At 38.7% G+C, this 16,637-nt stretch overlaps 1 protein-coding gene across 1 annotated transcript in view; it reads left to right on the top strand.

Moving 5' to 3' along the window:
* LOC106073824 (uncharacterized) overlaps positions 1 to 16,637 on the top strand; it is a 109,151-nt gene that overhangs the window by 50,056 nt on the left and 42,458 nt on the right. The window contains exons 23-30 of the mRNA XM_056004736.1: positions 88 to 213; positions 738 to 823; positions 3,633 to 3,717; positions 4,898 to 4,972; positions 5,702 to 5,890; positions 8,912 to 9,074; positions 10,673 to 10,776; positions 15,545 to 15,745. Coding sequence (XP_055860711.1) covers positions 88 to 213; positions 738 to 823; positions 3,633 to 3,717; positions 4,898 to 4,972; positions 5,702 to 5,890; positions 8,912 to 9,074; positions 10,673 to 10,776; positions 15,545 to 15,745 — 1,029 coding nt within the window. The remainder of the gene's footprint in view (positions 1 to 87; positions 214 to 737; positions 824 to 3,632; positions 3,718 to 4,897; positions 4,973 to 5,701; positions 5,891 to 8,911; positions 9,075 to 10,672; positions 10,777 to 15,544; positions 15,746 to 16,637) is intronic.

Raw genomic sequence — 16,637 nt, 5'->3', positions numbered from 1 at the left:
TGTTTTCAGTTTTAAGTTTTCACCCCTCAACACATCATGGGCTGAATTTTACTTTTGTCTTATGTTGAGTTGATGTTTTTTCTATAGGATGTCCTAAGAATCCTGAGGGATATAGTGGATTCCAAACACATTATCAATTATAACAATGTGGATCTTCTCCTCGCAATACTGAAACGTTTTCTACAACTGGGAGACAATTCCCTTGAAAAAATGGTAAGTGGTCGAGTTATCTGTTTGTTTGTTGTTTTTTTTGGGGGGGATATGAGTTGTAAGAGTATTAATCTTCTTTTTTAACAAAAATGAACATATTTTTAATTGACAATACATACAGCTTTTGACTTCATTTAAGATGTATCATTTCATAATAAAGTAACAAAAGGGAAATATTATCATTTGTGTATATGCCACGGTGTAACTCCCTTGAAATAAGTGTTACTAACATTGTAAGACAATAAAAAAAAAGAATGTATTAATATAATTCCTTTTCCCTCTTCGATTAAAATCTACAGAATAAAAGTGTCTACCTTCAATTTTTTTTTAAATGTACTGACTTAATGAAAGGTTTTATCACCTTGGAAACACGAACACACTCCATAACAATGTGCACTATCTGATACCGGCACCATTTTCAATGGTGGGGAAAAAAATATGACTTATCTTGCATTTTAACGTTTACTATGAATTTATTACTAGTGTACATCGTAGCAACTGCGCATGCCTGTCATTATGTCTTTCAGGGCTTAATTCTGACGTCAATTAACAATGTGATCAACGTCCATACAGCGGTACCAAACGATCCTTTGGGGGATGAAGCCTTATTCAGGTAATGTCATATACATAAATAGTTAGATACTGCTCACCAACGTGTGGTTGAGAATGTAACTTGGGGGATGAAGCCTTATTCAGGTAATGTCATGTACATAAATAGTTAGATACTGCTCACCAACGTGTGGTTGAGAATGTAACTTGGGGGATGAAGCCTTATTCAGGTAATGTCATGTACATAAATAGTTAGATACTGCTCACCAACGTGTGGTTGAGAATGTAACTTGGGGGATGAAGCCTTATTCAGGTAATGTCATGTACATAAATAGTTAGATACTGCTCACCAACGTGTGGTTGAGAATGTAACTTGGGGGATGAAGCCTTATTCAGGTAATGTCATGTACATAAATAGTTAGATACTGCTCACCAACGTGTGGTTGAGAATGTAACTTGGAGGATGAAGCCTTATTCAGGTAATGTCATGTACATAAATAGTTAGATACTGCTCACTAACGTGTGGTTGAGAATGTAACTTGGGGGATGAAGCCTTATTCAGGTAATGTCATATACATAAATAGATAGATACTGCTCACCAACGTGTGGTTGAGAATGTAACTTGGGTGATGAAGCCTTATTCAGATAATGTCATGTACACGACTAGTTAGATACTGCTCACCAACGTGTGGTTGAGAATGTACCTTGAGGGATGAAGCCTTATTCAGGTAATGTCATGTACACGACTAGTTAGATACTGCTCACCAACGTGTGGTTGAGAATGTAACTTGGGGGATGAAGCCTTATTCAGGTAATGTCATGTACATAAATAGTTAGATACTGCTCACCAGCGTGTGGTTGAGAATGTAACTTGGGGGATGAAGCCTTATTCAGGTAATGTCATGTACATAAATAGTTAGATACTGCTCACCAACGTGTGGTTGAGAATGTAACTTGGAGGATGAAGCCTTCCTTATTCAGGTAATGTCATATACATAAATAGTTAGATACTGCTTACCAACGTGTGGTTGAGAATGTAACTTGGAGGATGAAGCCTTATTCAGGTAATGTCATGTACATAAATAGTTAGATACTGCTCACCAGCGTGTGGTTGAGAATGTAACTTGGGGGATGAAGCCTTATTCAGGTAATGTCATGTACATAAATAGTTAGATACTGCTCACCAGCGTGTGGTTGAGAATGTAACTTGGGGGATGAAGCCTTATTCAGGTAATGTCATATACATAAATAGTTAGATACTGCTCACCAGCGTGTGGTTGAGAATGTAACTTGCATACATCCAGTGTCGAGTTCTTACGTTCCCTGATGTCTTCCCGGTTTTTATTTTGCTTGTCATTCTTTATGTCCGGAAGTCTTTTGCAAATCTTGAGGAGAACTTGACATCCGATATTTTGCTTATATCTATTATAAATAGCAGGTCAATCCTGTGATGTAACAGTGAAGCTCCGTTTTCAATAATTTGTGGACCTCGGAGTTAAAGAGGGTGTCACTACGACCAAGCACAAGTTTCGACAACTAAGGCGCCCGTTAAAATGTCTTAAGGGTCAACAAGCTCAAAACTCTTTGGCTTCACCGGGATTCGAACTTGCAACTCCTTGGTTCAGAAACCATTCGGACACCACGTTTATTTTTATAAAGTCTCAGTAGAAGTTGCTAACATCTTCCGTCACATCATGTACAGGCTCTGACATTTTATACTAGCCTTGATTAGAGTCATAATTCTTGTATCTCGCTTACATTCCCTGGCTAGCAAAATGCAAGACAGTCATAAGCATCTTTTAAATTTTTATTTTCATGTTTTAATTATTTTCAAAATAAACTAACTGGCAAACAAAATGAACGTGGCTCGTAAGGGGCATAACTATCTTGCACGTAATCAGTTATATATCTTATTTTATAAGTTACACAAGTTACTCTAGAAGATTTCTATATCTAGCCATGCATATTAATTAGAGCCCTAAACTCTGCTAAGTCGTTGATTTTCCTGGCTGATTCTAGCAACCCACTCCATTTTCTAATGGCACTAGGGAAGAAGAAGCACTTTGTCGAATTTCTCCTAGCATATGGAATAAGAAATAATCCTTTAACATTGCGTCTTTTGAGTATTTTGTGTTATTAAATTGTGATTCACCGCCCACACTTCCTCCCAGCAATGGAGAGGTCACTCCATTTCTGCCACAGAAGTTGTGATTCAAATTGTTGCGTATTATACTATACTTTTTAGTCTTCTGTTCTCTTCGAAGTGTACGAAAAGGTTCGTGCTCAATTCCATTTATGAATCTTTGACCGTGGAAAGAATTGTATCCCGTGGCCAGGATGGAACGTTGGCTCTTCACCGATCTCCCTGTCGCGAGGCCCCCAACAACAAAGTGTTCATTTATTCACATCCGTCTTTTGTGAGACTTGACTCCTTGAGCTAACTTCGTAGGCTCCTCCTGCTATGCGAAGGCCGGAGGCCGATTCGGGGGGGGGGGGACTCTCCTTGTTCCTATAATGCACCGAAGCAAACCGTGGGAGGACCATCACCCCTAGTATGGTTCCCGCTGGGGAACGGAACAACGGATTGGACTGGGTTAGCAAGCCTCTCTTCTATCCTCACTACGAGCAGTAGCAGTAGTAGTAGTATCCCACTGGAGGGTTTGTTCGCTTTCGTTTTAGGCTATCAGATTACCCGGGGCGGACGTTTCCACGGAGGAGCCACGCTGTCTCTAAATTTTGTGCTTTTACTAATTGTGAATACTCAATTGTTATCTATATATGTTAGAGATGATGGTTATATAGCTACGTATGTATTGTGATCGTAAGGAGTATTTTATTACGTGTACTGTTTTTAAAACTTGTTTTTTTTTAAGGTTAGAGGTGAACGTCCTTGACACACTAAAACAGGCTGTGATTGATTCTGTCATTAACAGTGTTGTTGGAGCCGATGACTTCAAGGTAACTTGCCTGGGCTGACACTACACTAAATGTAGATGGGGCGGGGGAATAAAGAGAGGGGTGAGCGCAGTTTGTCTGGCGAAATCATCCTCAAAGTCTAGCTCTTCAGAGAGATCAGCGTGATGGCAAGGGGGGAGCGATGGTAGTCTTTAAAAAAACAAAACAAAAAAAAAACAATGTGTTCTATTTAATTTTAAATGTAGTTAGGTCAATAAGGAATGGTCGCTATTAATTTCTAAGTAGCAGGTAACGCCTCTTGTGATGTGGGTGCCAAAGAAAAACAACAGAAACTATAAAGAGGTCGATTAAGGGAGATTTTGAAATAAATGTATTAACTAAACAATATCATGATAGCCACATGAAAAGATCGCTGTTACCAACTGATCAACTGTCCTGCATGGACTTCCAAACACATGCCTAAAGGAAGAATCTGAGAAATATGCTGCTTTTTATTGTAGTACTTCAGAGTTTGATTTACCGACATGTTTTAACAAATATAGCCTAAATGTACCGCTTTCAGACTTTGTGATCTTTGAAGGCAGCTGATGTAGAACTTATCAGCTTCTATAACCGACGGTGAGCGAGTGTTTATGTGGGCATCACAACGGTCAACCCTCTTTATTTCACCCAACTCGTTACCCATTAAAATTAGGCGGACTCGGAAGTGTCCGAAAAATCCAATCTCAGTCTTCACCGATATTCTCTTTACCACCCGGTCACCATGACCTAACCTAATCTTAGATTTGAAAGTTTACGTTTCCTTTTGTCCTTCTTTGTAAAGCGTTTGCCATCTTTTGGTCCTCTAACGGTCGCGTAGAGACTATCAAGGCGTCTGCCATCTTTTGGTCCTCTAACGGTCGCGTAGAGACTATCAAGGCGTCTGCCATCTTTTGGTCCTCTAACGGTCGCGTAGAGACTATCAAGGCGTCTGCCATCTTTTGGTCCTCTAACGGTCGCGTAGAGACTATCAAGGCGTCTGCCATCTTTTGGTCCTCTAACGGTCGCGTAGAGACTATCAAGATGTCACATGCCATTGATATATAATAACAGAAATTAAACAAAAAATGTTTGCTGTAGAAAAAATAAAATAATTCTGCCATTCAGTTTTAATCCTCTGTTTCTTTGATTATTTGTCTACCCAGAATTAATCCTCTGTTTCTTTGATTGTTTGTCTACCCAGGTATTTCTTTTATCTGATGGAATCATGAATGCAATGTACAAAGTGATCACATATTATGCCCTCAAAGTAGGACAGGTACAGAAATAGATTCAATGCGCTGAACGTTGTTTTTTTACTAAGTACACACACAGGCACTCTATATTTCATACACACATGAACTCTCTTTCAACACACTCAAACACACATATATATACAATACATACATAATAGCTGTAGAAGCGCCATTACAGCCTCAAGACAACTAGGCTGAGACTTTGTCTCTTTCAGTACGGTCCAGGTATCTAGCAATGTTTCTTGAGACTTCTTGTCTCCACGCATGGTGAGACCCCCGTTTGCACCAGTCTTAACTTTCTACAGGTCTCTCGTATTCAAAACCTGTCATATTATTTTGTTGTTTTTTAAAACCCTGCTACCTTACTAGTCTAGAAACACTGCGCAGTTCATCTCAGATATAGGAATAGTTATCTGTATCCTGACCGAGTGTCGCACAGAATGAATTACACATACGAAGAGTTGCGATGACATGGAGGCCATTACGAGGAAAGTGAAAACAAGGAAGTCCTGGTATAACTTGGCGCCACACTTTCATGGACGACAGTGGACACAAGATGGGAAGAGGCTTCGGACATTGCCGCCCAATGCACCGAACGGCGAAGTGGATCTAAGTCTAATTTTAAATGCTATAATTATTCATAATGAGAAAGCAGTACAAAATGTACTATAGTACCTTAAAGATCTAGGACAAAACGATGTGTGCACATTTTTTAATTGATAAAATTATTCAAACTTCCTTTTATTTTGTAGAGATTTCCAGCACAGTCAAGCATAAAGTTGCTGGACAAGTCATCAGTCACGGCTGTCTGGTTCCAGCCGTTAATGTACATGGAGTTTGGCATTGGCAACTTGAGCCAGGAAAGTCACATCCACATCTCCGCAGACAAGTATCGTAATCTTCTCAACGACCTGGCTATCGACACATTTCTGAATGTGGCAGTAAGTTCATGAGTTTAGAAGCCTTGAAGTGGTGCTCAACCCAGCAGCCATATTCAGCCCTTAGCTCTGTGCTAACAGGCCCTCTGAAACTCTTCCCACTGTAACAACTTCAAAGGCTCGGACATTACACTCCACTGTATCGGACGGTAGACTCATCTGCATGTTACACTAGACTCGACTCTATCGGACACAGACTCAAATTTATCAGACATTAAACTCCACTGTCTTGCACACTAGACTCATATGTATCGAACATTAGACTCCACTGTCTTGGACATTAGACTCGACTGTGAAATGCAAATCTGAAATGTAGAACTAGAAACCATGTTACGCTATACAACCATGTACGCTTAGATTTACCTCCACCTGTCTATTCGTCTGTTAAACCGTTGGGGTCGACACATGATCTGTTGACCGTGTTACTCCATTCCTCCCTGTCTTTTACCTTAATTAGAATCTCTTTCAATGACAGACCCGTCCATTCTTTAATGTCTTTACATCTCTTTGTCTGCTTCTTCTTTTTCTTGGTATTGTTCTTTGTTAGCCTTGTGTTATGACCATTACATTTTTACTATGCATTAACTTATTGGACCTTATTGTACTTTGGTGAATTTTGTGAATACAGAGTGTGAAAATGTAATAGTGAACATGAGCTATGTATAACTGGAAGTAGGGTAGTATGAAAGATCAAGAGTGTTAGTCAAGTTCAGTTAGTTAGAAAAGTCAGTCAAGTATAGTAGTGGTAGCCAGACAGTATGTGGTAGGAAGATGTAGTAGGCTGTATTAAGTTGAATTGAAGAAGTTGTATTGATGAAACAAGTTGACGTGAAGTCCAGTAGTTGTATTGATGAAACAAGTTGATGTGAAGTCCAGTAGTTGTATGGAAGAAACAAGTTGATGTGAAGTCAAGTAGTTGTATTGATGAAACAAGCTGATGTGAAGTCCAGTAGTTGTATTGATGAAACAAGTTGATGTGAAGTCAATTAGTTGTATTGATATAACAAGTTGATGTGAAGTCCAGTAGTTGTATTGATATAACAAGTTGATGTGAAGTCCAGTAGTTGTATTGATGAAACAAGTTGATGTGAAGTCCAGTAGTTGTATTGATGAAACAAGTTGATGTGAAGTCAATTAGTTGTATTGATGAAACAAGTTGATGTGAAGTCCAGTAGTTGTATTGATGAAACAAGTTGATGTGAAGTCAAGTAGTTGTATTGATGAAACAAGTTGATGTGAAGTCCAGTAGTTGTATTGATGAAACAAGTTGATGTGAAGTCAAGTAGTTGTATGGATGAAACAAGTTGATGTGAAGTCCAGTAGTTGTATTGATGAAACAAGTTGATGTGAAGTCAAGTAGTTGTATTGATATAACAAGTTGATGTGAAGTCCAGTAGTTGTATTGATGAAACAAGTTGATGTGAAGTCCAGTAGTTGTATTGATGAAACAAGTTGATGTGAAGTCCAGTAGTTTTATTGATGAAACAAGTTGATGTGAAGTCCAGTAGTTGTATTGATGAAACAAGTTGATGTGAAGTCAAGTAGTTGTATTGATGAAACAAGTTGATGTGAAGTCAAGTAGTTGTATTGATGAAACAAGTTGATGTGAAGTACAGTAGTTGTATTGATGAAACAAGTTGATGTGAAGTCAAGTAGTTGTATGGATGAAACAAGTTGATGTGAAGTCCAGTAGTTGTATTGATGAAACAAGCTGATGTGAAGTCAAGTAGTTGTATGGATGAAACAAGCTGATGTGAAGTCCAGTAGTTGTATGGATGAAACAAGTTGATGTGAAGTCAAGTAGTTGTATTGATGAAACAAGCTGATGTGAAGTCCAGTAGTTGTATTGATGAAACAAGTTGATGTGAAGTCCAGTAGTTGTATGGATGAAACAAGTTGATGTGAAGTCAAGTAGTTGTATTGATGAAACAAGCTGATGTGAAGTCCAGTAGTTGTATGGATGAAACAAGTTGATGTGAAGTCAAGTAGTTGTATGGATGAAACAAGTTGATGTGAAGTCAAGTAGTTGTATGGATGAAACAAGTTGATGTGAAGTCAAGTAGTTGTATTGATGAAACAAGCTGATGTGAAGTCCAGTAGTTGTATGGATGAAACAAGTTGATGTGAAGTCAAGTAGTTGTATCGAAGAAACAAGTTGATGTGAAGTCAAGTAGTTGTATTGATGAAACAAGCTGATGTGAAGTCCAGTAGTTGTATTGATGAAACAAGTTGATGTGAAGTCAAGTAGTTGTATTGATGAAACAAGTTGATGTGAAGTACAGTAGTTGTATTGATGAAACAAGTTGATGTGAAGTCAAGTAGTTGTATGGATGAAACAAGTTGATGTGAAGTCCAGTAGTTGTATTGATGAAACAAGCTGATGTGAAGTCAAGTAGTTGTATGGATGAAACAAGCTGATGTGAAGTCCAGTAGTTGTATGGATGAAACAAGTTGATGTGAAGTCAAGTAGTTGTATTGATGAAACAAGCTGATGTGAAGTCCAGTAGTTGTATTGATGAAACAAGTTGATGTGAAGTCCAGTAGTTGTATGGATGAAACAAGTTGATGTGAAGTCAAGTAGTTGTATTGATGAAACAAGCTGATGTGAAGTCCAGTAGTTGTATGGATGAAACAAGTTGATGTGAAGTCAAGTAGTTGTATGGATGAAACAAGTTGATGTGAAGTCAAGTAGTTGTATGGATGAAACAAGTTGATGTGAAGTCAAGTAGTTGTATTGATGAAACAAGCTGATGTGAAGTCCAGTAGTTGTATGGATGAAACAAGTTGATGTGAAGTCAAGTAGTTGTATGGATGAAACAAGTTGATGTGAAGTCAAGTAGTTGTATTGATGAAACAAGCTGATGTGAAGTCCAGTAGTTGTATGGATGAAACAAGTTGATGTGAAGTCAAGTAGTTGTATGGATGATCAAGGAGAGCATCAGTCTGAATTTATGAAGAAGAACAAAACACCCGATGTTTTGTTTTATTTTCTTGTTTTAATTTGTTTTTTTTTCCTTTTGTTAGACTTACACATCCAAAATGTCCCCCTTCCCAATAAGATACGTCGACATGCTGGTGAACTTACCGATGCTGATGCTGTCTGTACAGCAGAAACAGCCCCATCAGTACGCTATCATTTCAGACTTTAAGAATATCTATGATGTCAGGCTCAAGTTGGATGGGCAAGGTAAGGTTCAGTGAATCATAGCGAATGCGTTTGGAAATCTAAAAGAAACAATGAGATCTAGTTCACAAATACGTTTTTTACAAATCTAAAATCAACTCACTCTGTCTGGTCAAAAGTTTGTGCGTATTATTTCTCCAACGCCCAATCTCGGATAAAGCTGAAATTGTGCACAATTATTTCTTTTACTTGACAACAGAAGAATCAATTTGAAAAATTTACCAATTAGTTCATTAACTATTGGAATTTAATTATTTTGTTTGGTATTTGACAGAAGTGGTGGTATAAGCTGAAATAGTCCCCTTTATAGGTCGCCTCTTTAAAGTTAGTTTAAAACAAACAATAGATAACTATACAATAGTCACCTCACTGGTAGAGTAGTTAGTATGTCGGCTTGATGGGATTTGAGCATAGGCGTAGTGAGTAAAACGTGCGCCCGGGGCAAGATTCCTTATTGGCGCCCCCTCCCCCCCCCCCCACATTTTCCTTGAACATCACATAGAAATATAGGTTTATAAATAAAAATTATTTAATAATTATAAAATACAAATAACCTTAGAATGCATTACCTAACTAAAATATCTACAATATTTTTTGGCACCTCTCTGCGTATGGCGCCACCTGAAAGTTGTGCCCGAGGCATCGTGGCATCTGGTCTAGATAGGCCTAAGTGATAAGATAATAGCATACTGAGAAAGGTGAAAGCATGAAATAGCGCTAACAAATTTAAAAAAAAAACAATAGGTAAAAATATTTCTATTCTCAGAGATGTATTGTTTAGATCTACTGGAAATTTACATGAAACTGATCCAAACTAATTGATACAATCAATGTTTATTGATTTTCCTAGATTTTTAACAGTTGATATATATCGCTGAGAAAAGAGTTGATAGCTAGTTGGTCAGATGGAGAAAACTCTAGTTTGACCGTTATAATTGTTCAAATAAAAATAGATAACTGCGAATTCGGTTAGAAACCTACACTTGGGTCTAGAGGCAGCATCGGTTTTCAAAGCACTATGTCGTTCGCGATTTTCCGATTGTTAGGCACTATACTGATTCAAGAGTATAATAAATTAAACAGGACAATTTTGCGCATCGTCTTATAAGTGTAAATTTAAATGCCTGTCATTGGAATTATTCAATAAAAAAAACAAGGCCTGGCCAGCCTTAGTAAACTGATGTCTTGTGATAACTGAGTAACTAAAATAATGACTACAATTTTATTGAAGTTTATAAGCTTTATTTACTTATATTTTAACCTAAAATTATTATAGATTACAACTCAATTCTAGATCTACAAGTAGACTGCAGTATAGACTAGATCTTTTAGAGTGTAAATCGGAAGTTAAGGTCTAGAGTTAGATCTAGATGTCCAAATAATGAACATACCAATAAATAGTCGCACAAGTTTGCATTTTCTGATGACCGAATCAAGAACATTGTAGGTTCAAACAGCTGACAGCTCTACATCCAATGTGAACCAAATATTTGTTTTTACATTATTTTATTTAAAATTTTAAGTTTAATAATAAAGGTATTGTCTCTTGTTTAATTAAATGTATTTTTTGAATGTTTCTCTTCTTATTGTTTATTTGGCAGACGAGGACATTTTTAAGAAAACTGAATTTAGCTTCAAAGTTCGATTGGTTCAAGACATCAACTCAAATGTCGTCATAGACGATAGTGATTGCCTGCTTCTGAAGGTATCTTTTACGACAGTGATGCTCAACCTTATTCGGCCAGCGGGCTATTTTAATTTCCGACACACGCGTCAAAATGAAGGTTTAAAAAAAAAACGGAAATCGACAGTGAACCATTTTTATTAGAAACCCGTGAACCTAGTACTTACATTAATTCATGAGAAGTTCATCTTAAACCAACCTTGAAATATTCGGCTGCATGAGATGAGCACTGAATCTAGAATTCTATTGTTCGTCCGTGAGATGGTTACATAACAGATTACAAAAGATTCTTCACTGAAAAGATTTGTCCTTACCAACAGGTGCTGGTTAATTGTTGTAATCACTTATTTTTCGGAGATTTAGAAAAGTTTCTTCAAGCAACACAGATTACGAATCAATTGTCTAAATGACTTAAAATTTGTCAAGCTTGGGATGTCCAGCTTTGTAAGTCAATCATTTCCAGTTGCAGCTGTCTGGGCTCTTGACACTTTGGCTGCAGATGGATTTTCGAAACCACATTGTTCAATCTGAACGCGATCATCATCGCATGGTCCAGCCAGACTTGAACGCCCTGCCACACAGGTGTTGTGCATGCATGCTCCTCATAGCTACTAACTTCTCTGATTTCAAAAACTTTTGTTTGTACCGAGAATAATTATCAGGATTTTTAGCGACATCAGATATGTCGTTAGACTCGTCAGCGGCCATGGGCGTAGCCAGGGGGGGGTTCTTGGGGTTCAAACCCCCCCCCCCCCCCGAAATGAAATCCCCCCCCCGTTAGTGACTGATTTTTTGCTTTGATTTTGTTTTTTTTTAGGTGAGATTTTAATACTAAACCATCACTTGCCCCAGCACAACCAAGGGGATTATGAGTTTAAAACCCCTTACCAGGGGGGTCGAGTTTATAGCCCCCTACCAGGGGGTTTTGAGTTTAAAACCACCTACCAGGGGGGTTTGAGTTTAAAACCCCCTACCAGGGGGGTTTGAATTTAAAACCCCCTATCAGGGGTTTTTGCAGTTAAATCCCACTCTTCTATAAAACAAAACCAACAAAAAATGCAAACGACAATCCCCAAATTCCAAAAGTACAATTTACGATAAAACCCCTCTTCAATATAAAAAAAAAAGCAAACTACACACTCAAAATTCTATGAGCGTAGCCAAAGGCTTTTAGAGTTTATCCCCCCCCCCCCACCTCTCTTCAGCAGGGTTTTGAAGTTAAAAAAAATACCTCTTCAATATAAAAAAAAGCTAATTACGCACTCAAAATGTTATGGGTTTTGAATCAGTTTTGAGCTTAAACCCCCCTTCAGCGGGGTTTGAAGGTAAAAAATACCTCTTTAATAATAAAAACAAAGCAAATTATACACTGAAAATGTTATGAGTGTAGTCAAAGGGGTTTTGAGTTATAAACTCCCCTCTAGTGGAGTTTGAAGCTAAAAAAATACCTCTTCATTATATAAAAAAAAAGCAAATTACTCACTCTAAAATCTATGAGCGTAGCCAAAGGAGTTTTGAGTTTAAACCCCACGCCAGCGGGGTTTGAAGCTAAAAAAAACTTTCAGTGTAAGAAAAAAAAGCAAATTAAGCACTCAAAATGCTACGAGCGTTGCCAAAAGAGGTTTTGGGTTTAACCCCCCCCCCTTGAGGGGTTTGATGCTAAAAAATACCTCTTCAATATAAAAAAAAGCAAATTAAACACTAAAATTATTTGAGCGTAGCGTATTGGGATTTTAGGTTTAAACCCCTCTCCTACATATGGTTTTTTAAAAGTTTAAAACCCCTCCTGATGGTTTTGAGTTTAAAATTCCTCTACAGAGTGTTTTGAGGTGGAAAACCTCTATCTTCAATATTATTCTAAAACAAACTACAGTTACACATTTCTACCAGTGGCGGGGCTCCTTAATAAAGTGCAGTGAATAGTCATCTGCCGAAATTGAAAAACACTAAATGTGGCTCAACAAAGATGGCTAAGACAGATTTTAGGAGTCAGTTATAGAGATCGGGTCTAAATCAATAAAATCCTATGTCGAAGTGGGAGTCGACCCCTTAGTAAGATTGTGATAGAGCGTCGCATAAGGTTTGCGGGCCATGTTCTCCGACAAAATGAATTACGCATAAGAAGATTTGGGATGACATCCTAGTACAACTTAGCGCCACACATTCATGGAGGTCCTCAGAGCAGGTGGGAAGAGGCTTCAGACATTACCAGTGACAGATTTTTATGGAAACAGCAAATTATGACGGCAAATGAGCCGAACGGCGCGGGAGGGTGTAAGTCAGTAAGGATAGCAAATTAGTTTTTTGAAACAAAACTTTTTTAAAAGCAGGAAAATACACTGTAGATACCTCAGAATATGCATTTTGTTGGCTTTCAATACCAGAAATCGCGTTTGGCGGCGGGGCTCCGCCCCGCGATTGGGAAACTCCTAGCGCTCCCCCAGACACCCTTGCTGGCCAAGGCGGGAAATCTACAATTTTTTCACTAACTCCAGGAAGAACCTATTCTAGGGCACAATAAACGTCTTCCGAAAGAATGAATGGTCAGAATGTAATAAAGATGATGTACACACACACACATAAATAAATATATTTTTTTGTTGGGGGGGGGGGGCCTTTGGGGGGGGGGGGGAGAAAAAATCCCCCCCCCAAACCCTCCCCGAAAAAAAATCCTGGCTACGCCCATGTCAGCGGCAATAGAACACATTTCGATATCTGTATTTTATGTTAGTCTTGAATAGAGGTTTTTACCCATCTCTTTTCGCCTTTTAATTGTTATGAGAAGGACTGACGGCTTCAAAGGTATTCTTCTTTTCATAAATCTTTTTCTCCCATCATTGCTAGCAAGCACTTTTCTATGCATTGTCAGAAAACTGCTTTATGTCTTTAGTTACATTACTGTAGCTAGCTAGCCTTACAGACGACTCATTTTCTTGTTATTTTTTTTGTTAAACATTTTCATAAATCCTCTACCCTAGGTGTAATCTTACAATCGCGTCTCAAACCAAGAAGGCCGCCTTATTTATTTATGTGTTTGGTTTCATAAAGCTGTTGTATGTTATATTGGCTTATTATCGCTACCAATCCATTGGCCCTTACCTAGGGAAAGTTTTTTTTTTCAAAGTTCTTTTTTTTTGTATGTGGAGAGGAGTTTTTCTACACGTTGTGCCGAAGTGTCGGTGGGTCGGATGGAATCACGTCGCGGGCCAGATGTGGCCTTATCTTGGGCATCACTGTTTTACAACGTTTTAGTTTCAAAACTACCAAAACACACACACACACACGCGTTGCTTTGATCCTTCAGTTAGATCTCATTACATCTCCCTCTCTTACACACACACACACGATGCTTTGATCCTTCAGCTAGATCTCATTACATCTCCCTCTCTTACACACACACACACGATGCTTTGATCCTTCAGCTAGATCTCATTACATCTCCCTCTCTTACACACACACACACGATGCTTTGATCCTTCAGCTAGATCTCATTACATCTCCCTCTCTTACACACACACACACGATGCTTTGATCCTTCAGCTAGATCTCATTACATCTCCCTCTCTTACACACACACGTTGCTTTGATCCTTCAGTTAGATCTCATTACATCTCCCTCTCTTACACACAAACACACACACGCACTACAATCATACTTTTATAGTCATGTAAACCAAAAGAAATGTGTAACCGAGACATTGATAGTATCAAAATTTTTCCTCCGCCTCTGGAGGACTATGAGGACTAGAAATACGAGAAAGCGCAAAAGTCAAGGTCCAAATGAGAGACGATCTGTTGTCGTGGTTGTGCAATAGGGGTGGGTGACTTTGAGACCATCTCTTATGGAAGGCTTCAACACTGACCTGCGACGTCGTAACCTGTGGGTAGTGGAGACCAATAGCTTGTTGTCACGTCTTGCAGACCTGTGACGATTGGTCTCGCTGTTATTACAAGATGGAATGGATAGGCCTGTCATTACAGGAGGTCTCGCTGTGAGTGTCTGCGGGTCGATCGGTTTGTGTTGTAAGTTGAACAGGTACATGTGAAAAGGTTTAGGGGTGTAACTACAAAGCTATTTCAAGGTTTTTTTTTAGTGTTTGAGAGTTGGAAAGTTGGAAACATAATAATAACACCACAGCTTTTATATAGCGCTACTTTCATGCTTGTAGCATGCTCAGAGCGCTATGGTCCAATCTTATTTGTGGACCAGTGGTAGGGAGGGGGTATCTAGGAGAAGGTTTTCCGTGCTGCCTTTAGGCGCTCAGTAAACACAACTCTGTTCGGGTCGGGCGTCGAACCTCGATCCCCTTCATAGGTAGCCAAGCCAAGCCAAGTTCAAGCGTACTTAGCCTCTCGACCACGCTTCCCACTCTGGAGATAATAGAGTTGGAGGTGTATTGAAAAGTATTTGTATAATAAATATATTGAAACTGCTAGAAGATTTAGACTTGTCCTTGCTCTTATTCAAGAATAGACTAATAAATCATTCAGTGGCATAGTTAAGGGGAGGGGGGACGTTCCAAATTTGAAAATCCCCCTGGGCCCCTACTTGAGTGGGGCCCCAAATGAGTGTCCGAAATTTGTTTTTACATTAAATATTACACCATTATTTCATGTCATGATGTCGAATGTCAAAAAGCAGGGGCTCCTGAAGAGGTCAAGCCCCCTTGGGTCCCCAAATCAATAGATACGCCACTGAAATTATCATCATAACAATGAAAAGAACTCGCATCATTAAAGGGGTAAGTTACTTTACAGCACAAAAAGTTGGTGTGAATTGTTTTTTCTAGGTCAAAATATCTACATACTCGGGCAGCATCCTTCATTTTCTATCCAATTTGAAGCTTGAGATCGCTAGCCAGGCTCACAAGCACCTGAAGGGTGCTTTGGACCTCTTCGATGGAAGCTTCCAGGAACTGCCTAGAGAAGACGAAAATCTCACTGACCTCAGCATGAATGTGAATACAGTCTTCTTACCTAAAACGTCATTGGTATTTATTTTTTAGATCTTAAGTTAAAAAATAAAGACACATTTAAATTTACAAAAACAAGATGATAGAGATTACGCTTTCAGTTCTGTTCTCTTCCTGGTCAGTTGGACTGGACACCACCCTCGATCATTCGATCACGCTTTCTCCATTCCTCAGTCTTTTGCCAGGATCAGTCTCTTGTACTGACAGGCCTATCCATTCCCTCTTGTAATGACATGCCTATCCGTTCCGTGGTGTATTTATTCCTCACTTCTTCTCACTCTCTCCTTCTTTTCTTCAAAACAAACACTAGATAACTATACAATCTTCTAGTTTCATATTCACTTCGCTAGCAGAGTGGTTAGTATGTTGGCTTGAGGAGGTGTGAGCCATGAGTTGGAATTCAGGTCTCCCCCCCCCCCCCCCCCGTTTTTTTTTCTATACATGCTTGGATCAGTCTCCCTGCAGGACGTTCTTTGCAAGCCCTGAGGAGATAGTTCCCTTCGTTCCACGAGGGTTGCTATGCGCTGACAATGGGACACGACGCTAGTCTTATTCTTTTTCAAGGACAAAAACAAACTATATTTCATTGCAATTATAAATCCTTTTTTGAGTATTAGTAAAAGCGGCATAATTGAAAATATTTAATAAGAAAGATCGTTAAATTAAGTGACATCATTTTATCTTCTAAGATCTTTATATTTTTTTCCGAGAGATAGAAAAAGGCGTCTGGAACAAGATGGATTTCAAAAGTTATTTTAAAGAAGACATTTCGAGTCTCATTCGCCAATCCAATTGTTCAGTCTACCCGTTTTTAATTACTGCTTCCTGTACTAGCTAATACTTTCTTCTAAGTCAAATAGTGGTCGAAAGCTGAAGTTTCTCACATAGCAGTATAACTAATAACACGAAC

This window comes from Biomphalaria glabrata, chromosome 11 (genome assembly GCF_947242115.1).
Source record: "Biomphalaria glabrata chromosome 11, xgBioGlab47.1, whole genome shotgun sequence".
In the NCBI taxonomy this organism is placed as follows: Eukaryota; Metazoa; Mollusca; class Gastropoda; family Planorbidae; genus Biomphalaria; species Biomphalaria glabrata.
Note: the sequence above shows the minus strand (reverse complement) of the source record. Positions and strands in the feature narration are given on the sequence as shown.